Source organism: Panthera leo, chromosome B3 (genome assembly GCF_018350215.1).
Source record: "Panthera leo isolate Ple1 chromosome B3, P.leo_Ple1_pat1.1, whole genome shotgun sequence".
Classification (NCBI taxonomy): Eukaryota; Metazoa; Chordata; class Mammalia; order Carnivora; family Felidae; genus Panthera; species Panthera leo.
The window spans coordinates 103,056,011-103,082,382 of record NC_056684.1 but is presented as its reverse complement, the minus strand read 5'-3'; the positions used below and the strand labels follow the sequence as shown (position 1 = coordinate 103,082,382).

At 38.4% G+C, this 26,372-nt stretch overlaps 1 protein-coding gene across 1 annotated transcript in view; it reads right to left on the bottom strand.

Moving 5' to 3' along the window:
• PELI2 (pellino E3 ubiquitin protein ligase family member 2) overlaps window positions 1–26,372 on the bottom strand; it is a 195,663-nt gene that overhangs the window by 21,491 nt on the left and 147,800 nt on the right. Inside the window, exon 3 of the mRNA XM_042943329.1 lies at window positions 9,897–9,998. Coding sequence (XP_042799263.1) covers window positions 9,897–9,998 — 102 coding nt within the window. The remainder of the gene's footprint in view (window positions 1–9,896; window positions 9,999–26,372) is intronic.

The following is a 26,372-nucleotide window of genomic DNA, read 5'->3' as shown; positions in this document are numbered from 1 at the left end:
CAGAGGGAAAGACAGAATCTCAAGCAGGCTCCGTACTCGGCACAGGGCCTGAAGCAAGATTCAACACAGGGCTCAATCGCATGACCATGAGATCAGTACCTGAGCCAAAATCAAAAGTCGGACATTCAACCGATGGAGGCACCAAGGCACCCCAAAAAATAACTATTTAAATAGCAAATATTCTTTAACTTTTCTCAACTAGATATATGCTACTTAAATATTGCCATCAAAAAGTACTATAGGGGTGCGTAGGTGGCTCAGTTGGTTAAGCATCCAACTTCAACACAGGTCATGATCTTGCAGTTCGTGGGTTTGAGCCCGGCATCGGGCTCTATGCTGGCAGCTCAGAGCCTGGAGTCTGCTTTGGATTCTGTGTCTCCCTCTCTCTCATGCCCCTGTCATGCTCTCTCTCTCTCTCTCAAAAATAAATACACATTAAAAACAAATAAAAGTACTGTAAACCAACTAAATTAAACACCAACCAAACAAAAACCAAAAACATAAGGTATGGCAGCACCCAGGGTCCAAATCATGAAACAGAAATCTTGAGGCCTGGCTGATTTCCTTACCCTGATGGTCAATATGCATTTGGCATCATACTTCCCTTTAGGGACCCTGTAAGACATTTCATCACTTCCTTTGATTTCTTTGATAAACATTTAAAAAAAAATATTTTGCTTTCTCAATAGCTACACTATTCCCTCTTTCATTTACTCCTATTCTAGAAAATTACTAAGAAACTGTTGCTATATTAACTCAGACTTTCTTACCCTTAACCCATCTCTTAAATTCAGATATAATTGATATTTTCTTCCTTAGGCAATAATATTTCCAAGTTCTGAGCCTACTGTCTGTTCCACAGTGGGAAAGGCAGCATAAGGACCTTCTTTGGTTCAGTCTGATGTTCTGCTTTTAAATTCTCAATTAACTTAGATATCATTTTATAGATAATGGCTACAATGAACAGCCCTCAACACCAAGGTCCAGGCTTGAGAAATAGGAATGCTACAGTGCTTTTTGCTCAGTAACCTTTGTCTGTGGTGGGTTTGGGACATAAGAACTTGTAAAAGGAAGAAAAATTAAAACAAGCTTGATTGTTCAGGGCCTTCTGAGAATGCCTTAGTTTTACTCTGCAGAGAAATGACCTGATAGTAATCCTCCCACAGGTCTAGTTATTTTGCAAGTAGAATCAGATTATTTTAGTTAAAATGACAAATGTGTTATGTTTTCTTAGTAAATCTATAAATTCTTGTTGAATTACCATGCTTTATTTAAAGAGGTACTACGTAGAGAATGTAGAACTCCAGAGACGTAAATCTTACTTCTGCCAGTAATGCCTTTTCTGCCCCTAGTAGCTAGTTACCTTTCCTCTCAAAGACCCAAATTTCTTCAGCTATGCAATTTAAGAGGTTAGTATAGTATAATTTGGTATTTCTCAGTGTAGTCTATGAACCTCTGTGGGTCCCTGAGACTTTTTTTCTTTCTTTTTTTTCTTTCTTAAATTTACATCCAAGTTAGTTAGCATATAGCACAACGATTTCAGGGGTAGATTCCTTACTGCCCCTTACCCATTTAGCCCATCCCCGCTCCCACAACCCCTCCAGTAACCCTCTGTTTGTTCTCCATATTTAAGAGCCCTGAAACCTTTTCTAAGGACCAGGTCCATGAAGCCAAAAATCACTTTCATAATAATACAAACGTGCCATTTGCCTTTTCCACTGTGCTAACATTTATTCTGATGGTGCTCAGGCAATCAAGTGCTTTAGCAGGAATCAAGGCAGCGGCACCAAAGTGTACTAACAGCCACTGCATTCTTCATCGCCGTGCATGTGCAGTTAAAAATAATGTCAATTTCACTTAAGTGTGCTTCTGATGAAGTGGTAATAAATTACTCTCGTTAAATATTGAGGCTTTCAAATATTCCATGTGGTGGAATAGGAAGTATGCAAAAAGCACTTAGATGTTTACAACTGTATGGAGGTTCCTCAAAAAATTAAAAACAAAACTACCATGTGATTCAGCAATCCTGTTTCTGGGTATTTATTAAAAACAAAACAAAAGAAAAACCAAAAAAACCTGAAATCAGGATCTCAAAGAGGTATCTGCTCCCCATGTTCACTGCAGCATTACTTACTGTAGCCAAGATCTAGATACAACCGAAAGGTCTGCAAAGGGTGAATGGATAAAGAAAATGTGGTATAAACATCCAATGGGATATTATTCAGTTTTACAAAAGAGGAAATCCTGCCACATGCACCAACATGCATAAACCTGGAGGATATTACAAATATTGCCCGATTCTGATTATGTGCAGTATCTACACAATCAATAGAAACAGAGCAGAATGATGGCTGCCAGGGACTGGGGGTGGAGGGAAATGGGAATCACTGTTTAATAGGTACAAAGTTTCAGTTCCACAGGATGAACGCATTCCAGAGATCTGCTGGATAACACTGTGTCTATGGTAAAGGTACTGTATTGGGCACTTATTTTGTCAAGACGATGCATCTCATGTTAAGATTCTCATGAATCTTTCGCTCATCTTGCATTTGCAGAGGTGAGGGGGAAAGTGAACAATGTGAGTGGAATGTGACTGTACAACAGTGAAGAACTATCTATATCCCAACATGTCGCTAAAGAATAGTGATGAAATTACAGGTGCCATTGCAGTGATGTGTTGATTTGAAAGTGGTAAAAAATCGACAAACAAAAATTAAAGGAGTTTGTGACCACTAAACCAGCCCTGTAAGAAATTTTAAGGAGGACTCTCTGAAGGGAGAAAAGATGAAAAAAATACACACACACACACACACACACACACACACACCCAAAAGCAACAGAAGATTAGAAAGGACCAGAGAACACCACCAGAAACTCCAACTCTACAAGCATCATAATGGCAATAAATTCATATCTTTCAGTATTCACTCTAAACGTCAATGGACTCAATGCTCCAATCAAAAGACAGGGTAACAGAATGGGTAAGAAAACAAGATCCATCTATATGCTGTTTACAAGAGACCCACTTTAGACCTAAAGACATTTTCAGATTGAAAATAAGTGGATGGAGAACCATCTATCATGCTAATGGTCAACAAAAGAAAGCCAGAGTAGCCATACTTATATCAGACAATCTAGACTTTAAAACGAAGACTGTATCAAGAGATGCAGAAGGGCATTTTATCATAATCAAGGGGTCTATCCACCAAGAAGACCTAACAATTGTAAATATTTATGTGCCAAGTCTGAGAGCACCCAAATATATAAATCAATTAATCACAAACATAAAGAAACTCATTGATATTAATACCATAATAGTAGGAGACTTCAACACCCCGCTCACAGCAATGGACAGATCATCTAATCAAAAAATCAACACGGAAACAATGGCTTTGAATGACACACTGGACCAGATGGACTTAACAGATATATTCAGAACATTTCATTCTAAAGCAGCAGAATATACATTTTTCTCCAGTGCACATGGAACGTTCTCCAGAATAGACCATATACTGGGACACAAATCAGCCCTAAGTAAGTACAAAAAGATTGAGATCATACCGTGCATATTTTCAGACCACAACGCTATGAAACTTGGAATCAACCACAAGAAAAAAATTTGGAAAGGTAACAAATACTTGGAGACTGAAGAATATCCTACTAACGAATGAATGGGCTAACCAAGTAGTTAAAGAGGAAATTAAAAAGTATATGGAAGTCAATGAAAATGATAACACCACAACCCAAAACTTCTGGGATGCAGCAAAGGCGGTCATAAGAGGAAAGTATATGGCAATCCAGGCCTTCCTAAAGAAGGAAGAAAGATCTCAGATACACAACCTCACCTCACGCCTTAAGGAGCTGCAAAAAGAACAGCAAATAAAACCCCAAACCAGCAGAAGACAGGAAATAATAAAGATTAGACCTATATAATAATAAATAAATAATAATAATAAATAATAAAGAAATTAATGCTATCAAAACCAAAAGAAAAACAGAATAGATCAATGAAACCAGAAGCTAGTTCTTTGAATTAACAAAATTGATAAACCACTAGCCAGTTTGATCAAGAAGAAAAAGGAAAGGACCCAAATAAATAAAATGAAGAATGAAAGAGGAGAGATCACAACCAACACAAGAGAAATAAAAATAATAGTAAGAGAATATTATGAGCAATTATATACCAATAAAATGGGTAATCTGGAAGAAATGGGCAAATTCCTAGAAACATATACACTACCAAAACTGAAACAGGAAGAAATAGATAATTGGAACAGACCCATAACCAGTAAGGAAATTGAATTAGTAATCAAAAATCTGCCAAAAAACAAAAACCCAGGGCCAGATGGCTTTCCAGGGGAATTCTACCAAACATTTAAGGAAGAGTTAACACCTATTCTCTTGAAACTGTTCCAAAAAATAGAAATGGAAGGAAAACTTCCAAACTCTTTCCATGAAGCCAGCATTACCTTGATTCCAAAACCAGACAGAGACCCCACTAAAAAGGAGAACTATAGACCAATTTCCCTGATGAACATGGATGCAAAAATCCTCAACAAGATACCAGCCAACCGGATCCAACAATACATTAAAAAAATATTCACCATGACCAAGTGGGATTCATACCTGGGATGCAGGGCTGGTTCAATATCCGCAAAACAATTAACATGATTCATCACATCAATAAAAGAAAGGACAAGAACCATATGATCCTCTCAACAGGTGCAGAGAAAGCATTTGACAAAAATACAGCATCCTTTCTTGATAAAAACCCTCAAGAAAGTAGGGATAGAAGGATCAAACCTCAAGATCATAAAAGCCATCTATTAAAGACCTACCACTAATATCATCCTCAATGGGGAAAAACTGAGAGTTTTCCCCCTAAGGTCAGGAACAAGACAGGGATGTCCACTCTCACCACTGTCATTCAACATAGTATTGGAAGTCTTAGCCTCTGCAATCAGACAACACAAAGAAATAAAAGGCATCCAAATAGGCCAGGAGGTCAAACTTTCATTCTTCGCAGATGACATGATAGTCTATATGGAAAACCCAAAAGATTCCACCAAAAAACTGCTAGAATTGATTCATGAATTCAACAAAGTTGCAGGATATAAAATCAATGCACAGAAATCGGTTGCATTCCTATACACCAACAATGAGGCAATGGAAAGAGAAATCAAGGAATCAATCCCATTTACAGTTGCACAAAAAAACCATAAAATACCTAGGAATAAATCTAACCAGAGGTGAAAAAAATCTATACACTGAAAACTATAGAAAGCTTATGAAAGAATTTGAAGAAGACCCAAAAAAATGAAAAAAGATTCCATGCTCCTGGATAGGAAGAACAAATATTGTTAAAATGTCAATACCACCCAAAGCAATCTACATATTCAATGCAATCCTTATCAAAATAACACCAGCATTCTTCACAGAGCTAGAACAAATAATCCTAAAATTTGTATGGAACCAGAAAAGACCCTGAATAGCCAAAGCAATCTTGAAAAAGAAAACCAAAGCAGGAGGCATCAAAATCCTAGACTTCAGGCTATACTACAAAGCTGTAATCATCAAGACAGTATGGTACTGGCCCAAGAACAGACACTCAGATCAACGGAACAGAACAGAGAACCCAGAAATGGACCCGCAAACATATGGCCAACAAATCTTTGACACAGCAGGAAAGAATATCCAATGGAATAAAGACAGTCTCTTCAGCAAATGGCATTGGGAAAACTGGACAGCAACATGAAGAAGAATGAACCTGGACCACTTTCTTACACCATACACAAAAATGAACTCAAAATGGATGAAAGACCTCAATGTAAGACAGGAAGCCATCAAAATCCTCGAGGAGAAAGCAGGCAAAAACCTCTTTGATCTCGCCTGCAACTTCTTACTCAACACGTCTCTGGAGGTAAGGGAAACAAAAGCAAAAATGAACTACTGGGACCTCATCAAAATAAAAAGTTTCTGCACAGCGAAAGAAACAATCAGCAAAACTAAAAGGCAACACACAGAATGGGAGAAGATTTTTGCAAACGACATGTCAGATAAAGGGTTAGTATCCAAAATCTATAAAGAACTTATCAAACTCAACACCCAAAAAACAAAGAATCCCGTGAAGAAATGGGCAAAAGACATGAATAGACACTTCTCCAAAGAAGACATCCAGATGGCAAACAGACACATGAAAAAATGCTCCACATCACTCATCATCAGGGAAATACAAATCAAAACCACAATGAGATACCACCTTACACCTGTCAGAATGGCTAACATTAACAACTCAGGCAACAACAGATGTTGGTGAGGATGTGGAGAAAGAGGGTCTCTTTTGCATTGTTGGTGGCCATGCAAGCTGGTGCAGCCACTCTGGAAAACAGTATGGAGATTCCTCAAAAAACTAAAAATAGAACTACCCTACAACCCAGCAATTACACTACTAGGCATTTATCCAAGGGATACAGGTGTGCTGTTTCGAAGCGACACTATTGACAATAGCCAAGGTATGGAAAGAGCCCAAATGTCCATTGATGCATGAATGGATAAAGAAAATGTGGTATATACATACAATGGAGTATTACTCGGCAATCAAAAAGAATGAAATCTTGTCATTTGCAACTACGTGGATGGAACTAGAGGGTATTATGCTAAGTGAAATTTGTCAGAGAAAGAAAAATCATATGAGCTTCACTCATATGAGGGCTTTAAGATACAAAACAGATGAACATAAGTGAAGGGAAACAAAAATAATATAAAAACAGGGAGGGGGACAAAACAGAAGAGACTCATAAATATGGAGAACAAACTAAGGGTCGCTGGAGGGGTTGTGGGAGGGGGGATGGGCTAAATGGGTAAGGGGCATTAAGGAATCTACTCCTGAAATCATTGTTTGACTATATGCTAATTTGGATGTAAATTTTAAAAAATAAAAACAAAACAAACAAAAAAGAAAGTGGTAAAAACTGTACCACCGACCACTGTACAATTTTCTTGATGCTTTTTTTTTTTTTTTGGTATTGAGAATCTGTTCTCTAGGTAAGACATGTGTAAAAAACCTATGTAAAATATCTTGTAAATAGAAGATTTATTTGGAAATCTTGGAATCTTGGAAAATAATTTTGGGAAGTATTCAAATATTATTATGAAGTCCACTAAAATCATCAACAGGGAAGTGTAGGCATACATTTATTTAGGAAGAGATTTTCTCTGGTTGAAGGAGAAGAAAAAACATTTAGAATGTTATAAAATGGAATGGCATGACTAAAACCACTGTTAATATTTTGTCTATGATAAATATTACTTTTGGGGCCCTTAATTAATTTGTTCATATCTAGGACTATGACACTATCTAGGATTGTTTAGCTTTTTATAAAATAGCTAACACATTCACATGGTTCAAAAATCATAGTGTGAAATAGCCCCCCATGTCCCCCCTACCCAGACCTCTTCCCCACAAAGGCAGCTACTTTAGTAATAATGTCTGATTTGTCCTCTTGGAGATTTTTAATGCATATAAGCATTATTTAAATCATTTATCTATGCTAATATTTAATAATATACTATTTAATGTTTAATAACAAATTTATTACTATTTAAGATTAGCTAATCTTTTTTAAAATGTTTACTTTTTAAAAAAAATGTTTTTAAAAAAATCTTTATTTATTTTTGAGAGAGAGACAGAGTGTGAGCAGGGGAGGAGCAGAGAGAGAGGGAGACACAGAATCTGAAGCAGGCTCCAGGCCCTGAGCTGTCAGCCCAGAGCCCGATGCAGGGCTCAAACCCATGAACCATGAGATCATGATCTGAGCCAAGTCCAACGTTCAACCGACTGAGCCACCCAGGTGCCCCTAAAATGTTTCATTTTGAGAGAGAGAGAGAGAGAGAGAGAGAGAGCGCACACGTGCAAGTGCATGAGTTGTGGAGGGGCAGAGGGAGAGAGGGAGAGAGAGAATGACAAGCAGGTTCCACTCTGTCAGCTCAGAGCACAACGCAGGGCTCAATCCCACAACCTGAGCCTAAATCAAGAGTCGGAAATCAAGAATCGGACGTTCAACTGACTGAGCCACCCAGGCACCCCAAAGATTAAATAATCTTAATTGAATATATTATCAATGGCTCAATATAATTAATAATACTAGTATTTAATTCATTAACTATGTTTGGAGCTCTTTCCACATCCACACAAGCTTTTTCTTCTTCTCTTTTAGTCTTGGAGACCTCCACTGTATGGCTGTACCTGAATTTACCGAACCGGTCCCCTACTGAAGGACATTTAGGTTGTTCACAATCTTTGGCTACTAAATCTTGCCTTGAGCAATAACTTGGTAAAAATGTAATTCTGCATGTATGTAGGGGTATCTTTGGGGTAAATCTCTAGAAACAGAAGAGCGGAGTCAAAGAGTGCAAGCATTTTTCATTTTCACCAGCATCTCTAACTCACTGCTGCACACAGGTCATACCAGTTTATAGGAGTAGGAGAGGGTTTTCCCACATCTCTGACAAGACCTTTCAGATTTTTGCCAATCTGATAAGTGAAACATAATGTGGCTGTGCGATGCGAAGCCACATTTCTCTTTTTGAGGTAGGTTGAGCATATTTTCTTATTTTTCAGAACTACTTATTTCCCCTTTAGGATGCGATCTATGATATTGTTTTGACACTTGTTTTAATACCGTTTATTTAATAATTTAACTCTCCATACACAAATGCAAAGCCTATGGACACCTGCGTGGCTCAGTAGGTTAAGTGTCCAACCTCGGCTCAGGTCATGATCTCACAGAGCCTGCTTTGGATCCTCTGTCTCCCTCATTCTGTCTCTCTTCTCTCTCTCTCAAATAAAAGCATTCAAAAAAAAAAAAAAAAAAAAAAGAAAGAAAGAAAGAAATGCAAAACCTCATGGCTTCCAATTTGAGTTTGATTTTTTTCCTTTATTAGCCTTAATTTTAATTTTTTGTTGTTTTAAAGCACCAAATCTTGAATATATTATAAATTCTCTTCTTCCTAAATTGATGATTTTTTTCCCTTTTCATTTCCTTCCTTCTGCTTTCTTTTGATCTATTTTTGGACTTCCTATTATATACCACTAATAGGAACCACTATTCATGACCCTGTTCTGTATTTTCTTACTTTCATTTTTTAAAGAGAACTCTTAGAGACCAATGGTTAGTTTCTTGATTTCCTTCCTCCTTCCCTCCCTTCTATAATGAAAGCACTTCAATTTTTACATTTCCTTCTGAGTATGAGGTCAGTCACATCTCTTGAGTTTTGCTACATAATGTTCTATAGTTCTTTTTAAAAAGTCCTATACTTGTAGTATCAATGTCCTTTCTGATTCAAGTGTTATTTAGGAAGTATTTTGAACATGTTTGCTTTTCAAAGTGATTGGTTTAAAAAATTTTCATTCTAAAATAAAAATAATGTGTATTTGTACACATAATGCTAAGAATGTAGCTTGTCTGCAATTTTAGAACTAAGTTTTTTCTTAGTCTTTCAAAAACCAAATAGGAATTAATTTTTATATTATCCTTATGTCCTTCTCCTTGTACATCACTAAACGCTACTGTGCCAAAAGGTCTGACTACATATCAAAATGAAGGAAAGTGTGCTAAAATTTCCACGAAGGAGAGGAAGATGTGTCATGGGGATGTAACATACAGCACGGTGCCTATGGTAAATAATACTGCGTTGTATATTTGAAAGTAGCCAGGAGAGTGGATCTTAAAAAGCTGTCATCCCAAGAAAAAAACTTTGTAATTATGTGTGACAAATGTTAGCTGAACTTACTGTAGTGATTATTTTGTAATATGCACAAATACAGAACCATCATACTGTATGCCCGAAACTAACGGTAAGGACACCACATTAAATAAGAGAAATAAAGACGTTACCTGAAACATATCCGTATCTTTATCATGTGTGTATTCCACCACCACAGTCTGATTCCTTGACAGAGTATACGATATACTGTGTTGACCTTTGCAGCTGATAGCCTAATAATGAAATAAAAACATAGACATTCAACAAAATCTCGTTTCAACAACTGCAATTCTGTTTGTAGTTAACAGACATCACTTTGCCAGCCAAATCAATACAAGCCAAGCCAACGTGTTTGTTTGTTTTTAATCAGAACCTGTTCCTGTGCTGTGCCCTGAATTAGACAAACTAACAGCCATGACTCCGGTTTTACCCAATACTGTATCTTCATATGAACAATATTTAAGTCAAATCAAATTTACCAGTTTGCAAGACTTGATTTAATCATGTCTCAGGAAAAACATATATTTTCTCCATATTACTGTAACTAAATGATAGAAATTTTAGATTAATAGGGTTTATTCAAAAATTTATTTTTGGGTGCCTGGATGGCTCAGTCAGTTAAGCACCCAACTCCTGGTTTTGGCTCAGGTCATGATCTCACAGTTGTGAGATCAAGCTCTGCACCGGGCTCCACAATGAACGTGGATCCTGCTTAAGATTCTCTATCCTCCCTCTGCCCTTCCCCTGCTCATGCATGCGTGCACTCTCAAATAAAAAGATAAGAACAATAATTTAACACTACAGCAGTAAGTCAATGGCATTTTGTTACACCTTCCCCATGCAATAGAGATGATAATCATAGTAAAAAAAAATATCACTGCAAAATGTAAATGTTCTTTAAGGATTTCTCTATATCCATCTGGCCAATGATAATCATACAAGATTCAATATGGCATTGAACAGAATATAAGTAGTTGTTTAACCCAGATATTTACTAAGTTAATAAATAAGGAAACTAAGTCAATTTCATCTTTTCTGTTTTTAGACTAAAGCTAACAGTCTTCTTCAAAGAATCTAGAGGCCAGTAATACAATATTCTTATTGTCTCCACAATGATATATTTGAACACATCTTAAGTTGTGGTCACACACTTTTAACACTTCCACATTAACAAAGAAGTTTATTTAAATTGTACTCCAAATTATTTCAATTACATTTTATCCATTCCACTTCAACCTCATTTATCTTCATTTCTACTCTTTTACATTAAGTATAATAAATAAAATTTTAATGAGCCTTTCTATTAAACATTTATTGAATAATGACACTATGAAGACCAAGAAAGCATTTGGAAGTAGCTGGACATAGAAAGCATGTTAATGAAAATGTACTCTGAACATTTATATTTGACTAATATAATTGCTTAGTGCCAAAGATAGTACAAAATTCCAAATCAACTTTGAAGTTAGCTTGGTTAATCTCATGGTTATTTAATCATCTGCCCTGAGGAACTTTGTGACTGAACTGTTTTGTTCTACGTGCTTCATTAAGACAATATAAGTATTAGAAATAATTTAAATATTTAATATGGCCAGAAATCTAAAACAGACTCCTTAGACTACTCAAGTCCACTAATAAAAATAGCCTTAAATTTTCATTGGTCTGAGTCCGGTAAATTCAATGGTTTTGATAAAAGTGACATTTTTTTGAAAGCCAAGCTAATAAAGAGCTATTTTCAAGATAAATAGATAATGGATGTTTATAGCTATATGAAAACACCCACTTTAAGAAAAATAATTTTATCCAACTCAAACTTATTAAAACTAGCAATCGGGGGGTGATTATTTATAAACTAATTTTAGGTTTCCTGAAAAAGTGTCTATTGCATTTAGAAGTATTCAATTTACAAATATCTCAGCCCAAAACACAACTTTCATGACGCATACATTACATGAAGAAGAAATGCCTGTACTTTGTCAATTATCTGCACACTGAGAAGCTAACAAGTGCCATAAAAGAACTCCCTTTAAAAAGTTACACTTTTTTGTATGATTGTACCTTCTTAAGTACAGTGTTTTCTCAAACTTCCATCAAAGCTGCCTGAACTGGAAGAGAGTCACCTGAACCTTGGAGACATCTGAGAAAGTATGCTGCAGTGAAGTTTCTCATATTAAAACATTTTACCTTAAGATTATTATAAATTTTGTATTCTCCTCCATAATATACTGGCTACTTCTAACATTTAAACATTTCCAAATTTGCTGGGAAACTAATGCCCCGGGAAGACTTGCTGGGCTCACCCCATAACCTGGCATAGCCCTGGGCACGGGACCCCACAGACACTTCCAGGCCACTCTGGGAAATACCTGCAAATAGCCATTTTACAGGCCCCAAGTTGTTGGTGGGCCCCATTGTTCTAACTTGTTTACTCAAACTATTCTTGTGACCCAAGTTATGAAAAGGGCTACTGATAGAGAAGCCATACCCAGGAACTGCTCCCAGTACAGGGAAGCACACAACCTAGGCTGACCCCCGGCTGCTCCCCCTCAAACACGGAAGCAAGCACAGAGACTCTGAACCCTTGAATGCCTGATCCAGGGCACCTTGCGTGTTGAGCCCACATAAAGAAAATTTACAGTTTCAAGCTTTTGCCCACTTTTTATGTGGCTGAACGTGAACAACTGGGGAGTTAGGAAAGGTGAATGCTTTTGGGTTAGGGAAATGCTTTTCCTGAGACTTTTTGATGAAGAAAGTACCAGCAGCGGGCTATATTCCAGATGCCTCTGATGTAGGGAAGATGGAGAAGTGGGAAAAGAGGTTCTGCAGGGAGACACGAGAAGGTGGTGAATGGCTCTGAGCTGGCAGGTAATGTACTCCCTGTGGCAGGGATGGCCAAGGAACTTCAGAATGGGAGTGACATCCACCTTCGCGCCACTTCCAGTTCTCACCGTGACTTCCCTCTGTGAGTGCCAAGCCAGGAGCTCACTGCCTGTCCTGAGTTCTCAGTGCTGGTGTTGTGACACGTTTCACCCGCAGGAAGAAGCATGGTGATGAGCTGGCCCTTAGAACGCTGGGAGTTAAGCCAGGACTGAGATCTGGAGTAAAAGGTGGCAGTCAAAACCAGGCCACCTGAGGCCATTGATGGCAACCTCAGAAACAAATGGAGAGATGCAGACTTCCCTGGATTACACACACTGGGCTCACGTGATCCTGTCTGCATATTAAAGCCAAGAGTGGGACCAGATTTGGTTAGCTGGGGAGAAAATTAGAAGACCGTGTAAGCTTGAAATCTGGTTTTGTTTTCTTTCTGGCAAGTACCTAAGGCATTACGCTCTTTTCTTGTTAGAAGTACCCATTTTTCAACAAGACTTTTAACATTTAAAATACGACTTTCAGGGGCACCTGAGTGGCTCAGTCAGTTGAGCGTCCTGACTTTGGCCCAGGTCATGATCTTGCGGTGACTTCCAGCCCTGCGTTGGGCTCTGGGCTGACAGCTCGGAGCCTGGAGCCTGCTTCCCATTCTGTGTCTCCCTCTCTCTCTGCCCCTCCCCCACTCATGCTCTGTCTCTGTGTCAAAAATAAACATTTAAAATACAACTTTCAGAAATTCAGCTTCTAGTCAATTACAGATTCACAGACTTGAGTCCATCATCGCAGGTATCTCGGAAATAAAAATTTCCCCAAAGTAACAAGTTGCTTTGAAATCTACTTCTGAAATATACAGGGGAGTTGTGAGGCCTTCTCTTGGCACTCACTAGAATGTAGTTCAAACACAATTACTGTGACATAATGTAATTTTTATTACACTAACTCAAACTTGGAAACTAGGTGCTTTAAAATTGTAAGGAAAACCAGCCCAACTTCCCTGGTGGCCAGTGCTGATTTCCAGTATCCGCTTTACTGCTGTGAGGAGGGGGCAGAGACGATGACTCTCTCTCATTGCCCTGTGAGTGCCTTTATCTATCCTTCCGTCCCCAGCACTGAGGGCCCGGCAGGCATTCAACGAATGTCAGACAACTGAATGAGCTGCTACAGATACAAGGTGAGATTTAAAGCTTCCTTCCTCCTTCCTCAGGTCTCCCCTTCCCTCCCCTGCCCTCCTTTTCATCTGCAAAGGTACCCACGGTGACACCTCGGCTTAAATTTACTGCAGGTGACTTTTACTGTGTTAAAAATACCACAGTTGGACAATTACAGATTAGACAATTACAACTACAGAGCCACAGAATAAAGGATTCCAACTTTATCCAGCTTCTGACAGTCAATCATGGCACGTCCTTTGGATATTACATATATATACACATATATATACACACATATACATTATGTATACACACATACATATACATATGTATATGTGTGTATATGTGCGTGTGTGTGTGTATATACACACACACACATATAGTGTGGGAGCACTAACCTGTGATCCCAGGTGCCCACACTAGGACCCTTCAGAGCCAAGACAGTTTCTTCCCAGCCAAGGATCTACATTTTCTTAGCTTTACTCGTGTCTCAGACTCTGTTCAGCTCAGTCAGCCTCTGCCACTCAGGAGAGCTACAACTGGTTGTCCTGGTTCAACTCAGACTAAACGTCAGGGAGTTTTCTGAGCTTCCAGACTCTAAAACAAACATGGCTCATAATGTCTACAGAATTTTCTTGCTCATATAAAACAGAAGATACGTATATAAAAGCACATATGGAAATATAGAAAGGGTAACGATGCCAGAAGGGCAATCCTGTAAGATGCAAAATGGGATGGATACAGGTTTTCATGGCAGCCAGAGAGTTCTCACACAAATTCTAAGAGGGAAATGATCAGATATTGTGTTTGTTATGAAACAGTGGGATCAGCTCTCAACCACAGAGTAGAAGGGAAAGGCCCACTGCAAAACTAACTGGTTTCTAGAAAATACTATTTATTATAGTTATGATTTAGCCTATCTAATTCAAGCTCTATAAGGCTGCTAAGTGAGCCTTTATCAACTGTGTAGGGAGAGAAAATGGAATTCATCACTGTGACAGACATTGCTGGTAACCTACTTAGTGCCTTTCTCCCTGCTGAGTTGGTTTTCCATGAAAAAGCCTGAAAACGCCAATCTCCTAGGCCCTGAAACTTGCACAGGGAAAGCTGACCAAACCCTAACCAGCGGGACTTAGGAGAAATCTGGTGTGGACCTCCTGGGAATGGGAGCCATCAGGAGACTTCTTCCTTTCTCTGTTATTAAAATGTCACTGTGACGTGTGGACTGGAGGTGGCCATCTAGCAACATGGAAAGGAGGTTAGAAGACTCTCAGGAAGGTGGACAAAGCCCTGACATCTTGGAGCTGAACCACACCTGGAACTACCTGCCCCAGACTTCTTCTGAGAGAAAAATGAGGGTTTTAAGTTTGTTTTTAGTTGGTGTGGACTGCAAGTAACAAAATACCCATCCCTATATTGTTTGGCCCTAACTTTCTCCTCCTGGGTTTCCTATTTCAGTCAATGGCACAATCATATTCCCGATCACTCACACTTAAAACAGCCCTCTCTTGCCACTGTTGTCCATAGACAATCAGCATTAGCGTAATTAAAGCCAGGAGCACTGATTTTACTGCATCAAGACAAAAATCAAATACAAATGGAACAAACAATATGTAACATTTCATGCTTTCTCTTCAAATATGAAGTAGTTGTTGGGCAAAACTGATTTATTCCCCAAAGGAGTTTTGCAACCAGCTCTTTTACAGACTACAGCTTTCTGCTCTGGATATTACTAGGCATCACCTAATTCATCTTTCCTAAATCTGGGCTGCCCTCGGGAACTTGCTTGACCACAACAGAATGCACGAGAAGTGACATATAGGGCTTCCGAGGCTGGGACACATAGGATGTGTAGCTTCTCCTCGGCACAGCACCCTGGAACCTTCGCTCTTGGGAGTCCCGAGCCCCCACATGAGAAGTGTAGCCATCCAGAGGCCACCATACTACAAGGGGAGCCATGCAGACGGCAATGCCACATGGGGAGACAGAGGCCACGGAGCAGCAAGACCCAGACACAGGGATGAAGAAGCCACCTTGGGAGTGGATCCTCCAGTTCCAACTGCCCCCAAATTCACCACGTGGGTCAGAGAGACACTGCCCATGTGGGCCCTTCCCAAATTCCTGATTCACAGAATTATGAACCAGATCAAGTGGTTTTTGCTAAGTTTGTCGCACAGAAAAGACAACTGGACCAATCAGTTTTCAAGACCCATCGGTGTTAGAGCCTTTCTTCTGTCTTAGGTGACTTCTCACTTACGACACCATGGGGCTGCGTGCACTCCCCTTACCTCTGTCCGAGGCTACGGGACTGGGTACAGGGACCCCAGCAGGTAGCACAATGCCTCACACAGAGCAGGGGTTAGGTTTTTAAGGGCAGTTTCATGTGCTCCTGAATGTAAGCTAAGAGGTGGCTGTCTGTGGTTTGCGTAAATAGTTTCACTGTGATAATCTTCAGTTGTTGAATGAGATGTAAACAAAGTTTTGTATTAGTATTTAAGATTAATATTTATAGACTAACACATCAAAGAAATCTGTAAGGCATTCTCAGGGGAGGCAAAGCCAACCAGACATGTCACATGGACAATCTTCATTCCTTACACATTTGGATCAGGAATAGAAGGGATACTTAGAAAGGCAAGAACAAAGAAATAGCCACTGACATTAGACCCTGAAGCCAAACTTTGGCAAACCACAAGTACTGTGTATACCAATGGAGCATGCCTTACTACAGTAGATCTCATTTAAGGGAATACTGTATCTGTGTATGTGTGTGAATCTGAGTTTCAAATGAAAAGGAACGAAATTCTTTTTCTTCAAATCCATATCTAATTTTTCTATTAATGTGTCTTTCTTAGAACCAAATGACTCCAGGGCTTAATAATCTCCCTTGTCTAGACATCTTGGATGCTAACGATCACAGGACTGCAGTTAATGCTCCGGGCCACACAGTGTTTGCAAACAGCAGCGCCCTGCACGGTTTTCTCCATGAGTAGATATAATTAGTGCTGTGTTCGCCTCTCCAAAGAGACACCTGCTGTGGCTTATACACTGAAGGAACCTTTTCCAAATAAATCTCAGAGTCTCACAGAGCTGCTCTGAAGAGTTTTGGCATCACATGTCCGAAGATGGTGGTATTCTGTGATGCTGTTCACTGAGCCTCCTCCTTCGGTTTCCAACAAAGCATCTCAAGAAGAAGTCAGAGATGCTCTCACAGCATCTGTTAGATCTGTTCCCAATGGGAACGCTCCTAGGAAATGTCTGGTACACTCTACTCAGGAAGCCAGGAACACCTTTGTCTTCTGGGTTCCACCAAGAAAACTATGAGCTGTGTTCCCAGCAGCCTTCTAAATGATGTCCACAACTCAGCACTCTTTAATAAGGCATCGTAGAGTAAGTATAGTCTCCCTGGCCAATTATTCTGCAAGTTTAAGGCATATTTTTTAATTTTTAATTTTTTTAATGTTTACTTTTGAGAGAGAGAGAGAGAGAGAATATGCACGCATGCACAAGTGGTGGAGGGGCAGAGAGAGAGAGAGGGAGACAGAATCCAAAGCTCTGAGCTATCAGCACAGAGCCCGCCATGGGGCTCAAACACACGAACAGTGAGATCATGACCTGAGCCGAAGTGGGACGCTCAACCACCCAGGCACCCCTAAGGCAAGTTTATTTACAGTCGCTTTAACTGTTGGTTCTAATTTGTAAGTTAGCATTTCAGTTGCAGAAAGGACCTGATAAAATGGATAAATAACTACGTTGACCTCTCACAGCCATTCCTACGACAGGGTGAATTGCCATAGAAACAACATTTTAATTGGTATGAGAAAACATAATGGGAACTATTTGGGGGTAGGACTGAATAAGGCCAACGAACTGAACCTTTTTTGTCCAAAACCAACTTCTGACATTTATGTTTATGGCACATTTATGAGCAAATGGATGAGTCTGCTGAGAACTGCACAGCAGCTTGGAAATAAATAACTGCTGAATGATTTCACCATCCAGAGCAGGGTGTCCATAACGATGCTGGGGCAGTGCAGCAGGGGGCCAGGGGGTATCGGCATATATGGGCACATGACTGCTGCCCTGGGAGCTCATCAGGGCCGCATAACCTCACTGTAATAGCCATCCATAACCCAGCACATGCCTGGACGTTGGGAAGAAGCAGCCATTCGTGCTAGATGGTTGCCTCACTGGACTTCCTGGTTTATCCTGCTGAGCTCCAAGTTCACGTGCATGATAGGAAAGGGGAATAAGACCACGTGTGGACACTGCAGAGATCAACTTGGTCAGTGGACTCTGATGTTGAGGAAACACACACACACACACACACACACACACACGACCCCAGATTTGAATCCTAACACACTCACAACTACAGCCAGATTACAGGACCTCTTTGATTCTTTTTCTATCTTTATAATTCAACAGAGGGAATTAACGTCAGCAGCACTGATTTCACTGGATTCAAAGCAGAGGGAATGAGGTATAGAACATGGCATTTTCTCTCCTCAAATACAAACTTGTTCTTAGATCACTGCTTCGTGACCCAAAGAGGTTTACCATCAGTTCATCATAGTCCACAACATATGCTTTGGGAATTACGATTCTGTTTGGCTTTAAATATATGTTGGATATTGACTGTATTAATTAGAGATAATCTCGGTATGACAAACATGTTTTTCCAGAACTAATGACTTTTATGTCAGGCTGACAAGTATAATTAGGCAATAAATCCTCAATCAGTCTGGCTCAAACTGCTGCAGGAAAGATGAGGTCTCTGCCATCCCTGTCAATTTATGTATAAAATATGTATGAGTGCTATTTCTAAAGAGAAGAGGTGGCTAAAGGAATTCATAATTTATTTGCACGAACATACTCTTTAAAATATACTATCTTTTCAAACAGCCATATTTCAAACAAGTGCCTGAGCCACAGGTATGATTCGAAAGTCAGGAAGCATTTCACTCAATAAATAAGTAAGATAAGCCTGTATGTTAGAGGCAATGGTTTGAACTTGGCATTGGACTGCTCCCACACCCATCTAGGATCGGCTCACTGAGCTATCTGATAAACCTTGGCAGAGAACTTACTGCATGCACAGGCTGGGGAGGACATGGTCAATCCATCCAGCACATGCAGATGCCAGAGAAGATAAGAAGATTTGAGGAGAACCTGTTTCTAATTTGGAGTCACTCCTAACTATACGGAAGCTGGATTTGATGAGTGGTACCAGTCACAAGAGACAACCTCAGATATAGTTCAGAAAACATGAAACATCCACGGCTGTAGTTGGAGAGGTGGGTGAGAACACATTCTTATGCCTGTGGAGATCTGCCCCGAAGGAACTCTATCACTCACGCTGGATGAAAAGCTCCTTGCCGGCAAGAACTCCTGTCTTTTCAAATCAGCCTTCAATTCAGGTGGTATACTGTGTAACAGCAAAGCTCAGGGTGAATTCCCACCCCCCACCCCCATCTGGAAAAGATATTTAAGGTCTCCGTGCTTCAGTTTTGTCATCTTATAAGTGTTGGTCCTGTGTCCGGGAAGGTCACTGCTGTCTAAAGTCGGAGATGCTTCAGTTATATCTTATCATAAAGTACTGAACAAGTAAAATGTCAGATTCCAGTCTGTATGGATTATTTCACATAACAGGCATCTTTAGAACCTACTAAGCTAACCTAATGTGCAATCTCCTCCTTATTAGTTGCCTTCTTTGTCTCTTTTTTGGAAAACAGGACTGAAGGGCAGTTTTCCCACACAGGAACGTTGTGGCAAGGTCACACGTTGGCACACATAACATGCTCATGTTACCGATCATATGCTGGACACTAGTCACCGTAAGTGACGGCCTATTTCTTTTTAAAATTTCTTTATTAAAAATAAGTTCAATGCAAGGCTCAAACTCATGAACCGTGAGATCATGACTTGGGCTGAAATCAAGAATCAGCGGCTGAACCGACTGAGCCACCCAGGCGCCCCGGTCTATTTGTGATGGTGACTTTTCAAGTACACACTTTACTGCAGGTCCTGTAGACATCTTTCCACACTGATGGAGACGCAGCTCCCACAAAGCAGGAGGGGGTGCAGGAGGGACGCAGTCCCGCAAGTGCAGGGCAATGCTCTGGAGCTCCACCGATCTCTATGCACACAGCAGATGTGAGAACTAATGGGGACCCAGGGTCAACCCCACAGCAAGGACCACCCCCTACATCCACGGTAACCTGGAGAAGAGAGTGTCATTCTTCAAAAAAGCAGTGCTTTTGCTTTCGGACCGGTTATGGTTCTAGATATGAACAAGGAGGAGCAAGGTAAGAAATGAAGATGCGATATTCTTGCAAATGCCAAGTATTTCCGTGAAAATTAAAACAAAGATGGGATTTCTTACTGCCATACACCTTCAGACAGAGATGCCTAACTGCAGTGTCCCATAAGAACAAGGCTTGGTAAACTTTCTGGAGAGATATTTAATTAGTCAATGGACAACATTCTCAAGGATGCATGTGAATCTGTCTGCGGCAACACATGTTTACTTATCTGAATCAAGTACATATTTGCAGACATATGAGCTCCTTGCCACAGGAAACAAAGCTAATTGAAAGAACGGACCCAAATAAATATGAATTATAAGGAAGAAGAAAGCATCTTGCAAATGACTAAGTTGGAATGATTCATTGTTCAGAATTCCATTTACATACTTCTTTTTAAATAATGCGTACACTGGGTAAAGTGCATATATCACTCCAAGACATACGTAAGTCAAATCATTGTGCTGCGCCTCTTAAATTTATACAATGCTGTATGTCGATTATATCTCAATAAAAACTGGAAAAAACTCCAAGGGATATTTTCTTTCTAAAAAGCACTGGAGAAAAAATATGTAACTATCCACCACAAACTATGCATTACAGTGAGTCAGTAGTAAATGCAAGCCCTAATTTATTGCCATGAGCAGGCAAACTTCCAGATGGTATAAACTGAATGGGATATGAAGCGACTTTATACTAAGATACTCAAAGATGTGCCATATGATTGTTTTAATATATATGTAGGCCAGTTTATCAACTGTCAGAAAGATGCCGTGAGTAATGAAGAATAAAAGGGCTGAAATTTACCCTTGCTCAAAATAAAATACAAGACCTTATTGATTATTTATAGTGACAGAAGTTAAAGTCCTCATTTAAAAGATGTTAGGTTAAAAAAAGGGGAGGGGGTAACGTTTTAAATTTCCCCCTCAATTTACTTTGATTTTTATTTTTAAGGCTTGGCTTAGATTTAAAATTTGTCCATCTGCTGAAGAACCTCATTTTCTTTAAAAGACCACATCACAGTTATACAGAAATATGAAAATATTTCCTCCCCAAAGATGACATTTATCTTGGCAGTTGGTATTTTCAAGATGTGGAGCTTGCTGGAATCATACAAGTTCCAGTCCTAATACACAAAATTTTGAGCAAAATTATGGCTGCCTTTCCTGGGAAGTATAAGAAAACATACATGTACCTACCACCACACAAGCCATCCATAAATGCTTTTGGGAGATGCCTGGATATATTCCTGGATGTTACTCCTCAACCCTAATTCAACTGAACGTCTTACAAGGGTCCTTATTATTTGTGTGCCCTTGGTCCATATTCTGAATCTATTTCTTTCCCTGTAAAATACAACTACCTTGAAGGGTTGTTGGAAAAACTAAGATAACGTGTGTAAAGGACCCAGAGTACAGTGCCCAACATGCAATAATTATATTAAGCTATTTTTATTACTAAAACATTCACAATTTCTACTGGATAATTTAATCACATAGGGTCCCTCAGGCTCTTAATTGATTTGTAAGGTAAAGAATATTTTTAATTAGGTAATATGTTCACAAAGTACTAAATGTTACCAATAAATAGTCTGCTCCTTTCAATTCTAGGTCTATCATAGGGAGAGGCACTAATTTCTTGTGTATTCTTCCAGGGAAGATCTGTGCCTATACTAACATAGTAGATATATTTAAACAATGATAATAGCATATTATACACAGTCTCTTGCTATTAGTGCTGTCTCACTCTTTTTGATATATATAGTTTGACTTATCTAATAATTTATTTTTTCCTATTTTATAGGCGATGCTATAATAAATATTCACGTATTCATTGTGCATATAGGGGGATAGATCTATAGGATAAATTCTAGAAATAAAATTACTGGATTAAATGATATATAAATATTCAAAGTTATTGTCAAACTACTTTTCATAGATGTTAAATCAATTTAAATTCTTACCAGATGTATAGGAGAGTGTATTTTTCCTACCTCCCCAACATAGGGAGTTAAGTTACTGTTATGGTCTCTACTGTAGGATATATGGAAAATTAGGTCACTGTGCTTTCACTGAACATTTCTACTATAATAAATGAAGGTAAACATGTTTTAACATGCTTAAAGGCCATCTCTTCCTTTACTATGAACTGTTTACATCCTTTGCTTATTACTCTTGGAATAGTCTTTTTCTTATTGATTTGTAGGCACTCTTCATATATCAAAGAGATGACCCCCCCACTGTTGGCAATATGAGTTCCAAATTTCCCTATTCATGTGACTTTTGATTTTACTTAAGGTGGCTTTTTTGCCATGTAGATTTTTTACAAGTTCATACAATGAAACTTTTGTTGTTTGTTTTTATGGTTTCCAGATTTTACCTCATAATTAGCAAGCTTTCTCACTCTGAGATAAAGCAAAGAATTTTCAATTTTTCTTCAGCACATTTATGATTTTGCTGTTTAGGTTTAAAAATATTACTTGAGTAACTTGTCTTAATAGTCAGGAGTGCCAGTAGAGAAGACAGTTTCTGTTTTCATTATATAAAGGTCATATTAAACACATATCACACAAAATTTGTTTCTTTTCAATGCTCTGCCCAATGTTTTAAGGAAATGATGTTATTTGATATATAATAATCTTAACAGACTGTCATTGGATTGTACTTTGTACTCCTTTTCATTATATAGAACCCTTCTTTGATTTAATATTTTTTTTACCCTGAATTCATTTATAGACTGTAACTTCTGCTTTGTTTGCATTTCACTGTATGTTCTCCATAATTTTACCCTGAATCTAAGCCACTTTCAGATGTACCTTATACACAGCCTGTGATTGTATTTTTCTCTATGTGATCCTATTCTTTTAATATGTAGGTTTAGAACATTTATATTTATTGATAAGTACAAGATATATGCTATATTTTCTGCATGTATTGTTACTACTGTCTTATTAAAAACAGCTTTACTGAGGTAGAATTGAGACACAATAAATTGCATCTACTTAAAATGTATAATTTAATAAGTCTTGACATGTTTATATACCTATAAAACCACCATTACAATCAAAATAATGTACATTCCCATAAACCACAGAAATTGTCTCACCATGCTCCTCTGTAATTCAATCTTCCCTGCCAGGCCCTCATACTCAGGCAGTCAATTAACTGTTTTCTGTCTCTACAGACAAGTTTGTATTTTCTAGAATTTTATAGAAATGGAATTTTAAATTATGTACTTTTTGGGGGATCTGGCTTCTTTTATTTAGCATCATCATTTTGAGATTCATTCATGTTGCTATATGTATCAACAGTTCATTACTACATTTTATTGTGAAGTGGTACTCCCTTTTAAGGATACAGTACAATTTGTTTATATAATTCATCTGTTGATGGATATCAGGTTCTAGCTTTTGGCGACTACAAATAAGGCTGTTGTGAACATTTATGTAGATGTGTTTGTATAAACATATCCTTTCTTTTCTCTTGGGTAAATACCTAGGAATAGAATAGCTGGACACATGGTAGGTATACGTTTAACTTTTTAAGAAATTGCCAAATTATTTTTCAAATTGATTGCAGCATTTTGCATTCTGATAAGCAGTGAACGTGAGTTCCAGCTGCTCCACATCCTGTCAGCCCTTGGTATTGCTGTCTTTCGATTTTAGCCATCCTTATGAGTCTGTAGTGATAGCTCATTGTGGTTTTGATTGGTCTTTTCCCAATGACATTGTCAATCTTTTCATGTGCTGCCACCTCTATATATTCTTTGGGAAGTGTTCAAGTCTTTTGCTTATTTTTAAAAAATTAGGTCTTCTTACGGAGTTTTGAGGATTCTTTATACATTCTGAATGCAAATTCTTTACCAGATGTATGATCTGCAAATATTTCCCCCCACTCTGTAGCTCCTCTTTTTATTCTCTGAAGAGTTTAGTTCAAAGAGAAGTTCTTAATTTTTATCTCTAGTAATTTTTTTCTTTTATAAATCATGCTTTTGAGTCTAAGAAATCTTTGTCTAATCCAAAATCATAAAGGCTTTTCTAGGTTTCCTTTTAAGAGTTTTAGATTTAGGTCTATCATCCATTTTGATCTAATGTTTGATCTGATAAAAGGTATGGATCAAAAATCACATTTTTGCATATGGATGTCCATTTCTAGCATCCTCTATTTAAAAGGCTATCTTTTTTCAAATGAATTGCCTTTGCATCTTTGTTGAAAATCAACATATATGTGTGAGTCAATTTCTGGACTCTATTCTGTTGATCTGTTTCTATTATCTTTACATCAATGTCACACTGTTGATTCTTGCAGTCTTAAAAATTTTCAAAACTATTTTTTGTTTTTATGTTTCTGCATTTTCAAATGAATATTTTGCAATCAGCTTGTCAATTTCTAAAGCTTTTTTTTTTTTTTTTTAAACATGTGTTTAGTTTTTGAGACAGAGTGTGTGCATGTGAGCAGGGGAGGAGCAGAGAGAGAGGGAGAGAGAGGATCCCAAGCAGGCTCTCGCTGTCAGTACAGAGCCAGATGAGGGGCTCAAACTCACCAACTGTGAGATCATGACCTGAGTCAAAATCAGGATTCCAACGCTTAACCAACTTTGACCCACTCAGGTGCCCCTTAGCTTGTCAATTTCTTGAAAGAAAGAAAGAAAGAAAGAAGAAAAGGAAAAATAGCCTATTGGAATTCTGATTGGGATTGTATTGAATTCACAAATAATTTTGGGAAAAATTAACAGTACTGAGTTTTCTGTATATAGCATATTTCTATAAACATGGTATATCTCTCTACATATTTAGAAATATGATATAGGGGCGCCTGGGTGGCTCAGTCGGTTAAGCGGCCAACTTCGGCTCAGGTCATGATCTCGCGGTCCGTGAGTTCGAGCCCCGCGTCAGGCTTTGTGCTGATGGCTCAGAGCCTGGAGCCTGCTTCCGATTCTGTGTCTCCCTCTCTCTCTGACCCTCCCCCGTTCATGCTCTGTCTCTCTCTGTCTCAAAAATAAATAAACGTTAAAAAAGTAAAAAAAATGAAAAAAGAAATATGATATATATTTTAGCAATGCTTTTTCATTCTCAGTGTAGAAGTATCTTGCACATTATTTGTTAGAATCATCCTCAAGTACAGTTAATTCTTGTTATTCGTAGCAGTTACGTTCTATAAGGTTGTTGCCAACAATGAATTAGTGAATATCTTGGAAAAATGCAGGTTCTTGTGAGCTTTTAATCACATTTTTGTCAATCGATCAATACATAACCTTGTTTTATGTGTTTCTGTTTAAAGATACCTTGTTTAATACGTATTTCTTAGAAATAATGGTCTACTGGGGAATCTGGGTGGCTCAGTCAGTTAAGCGTCTCTCAGTTTTGGCTCAGGTCATGATCTCCTGGTTCTGTTGAGTTTGAGCCCCACATTGGGCGGCGCTGACACTGCAGAACCTATTTGGGACTCTCTCTCTTCCCCTCTCTCTGCCCCTCCCTCCCCCCACCCCTTAAAATAAATAACTAAACTTAAAAAAAAATCATTGTCTACAATATGAAAGCTGAAATAACAAGACAGATTGAAAACTTTTTCAACCTCAGCTGGCACCTCAACATTTTTACCGTGCTGCCCATGCCTACAAATAACTGTGAAGTTCTACACATATAGATTTTACCACGGAAATTTGCAAATATGAACTCTATGAATAATGAGGATCAACTGTAGTTTGCATTTTTTTAAAAAAATTTCTTTTTAATGTTTTTTTTTGAGAGACAGAGCATGAGTGGGGAAGGGGAAGAGAGAGAGGGGGAGACACAGAATCTAAAGCAGGCTCCAGGCTCTGATCTGTCAGCACAGAGCCCAACACGGGGCTCAAACCCACGAGCCATGAGATCATGACCTGAGCCAAAGTTGGACGATTAAACGACTGAGCCACCCAGGCACCCCTACATTTTTAAATGCTATCGTAATTTTTTTTTTTTAATTTCTATTTCTGAGCTTCTGTACTGTCATTTAAAGAAATCTTTCACATTATGGTCTGGTTTTTGCCTTAAATTCTTTGTTTTATATGATTACTTAGAAGGGTTCTATTTCTATTCTTGTGGTTACTTTTTTGTATACAACTATATAAATATGGTTGTACTCAGTAACAGAAGCAATGATGAATAAGAATATTTGAATTATCTCTCTACCATCCTCCCATATATTTTTATTTTATAATTTTTTTAACCATTAAATATACTTATATCTTTAAGTGACAGTTTTTGTCTCCCAGCAGTACCATCTGAGGATATTAGCATGCA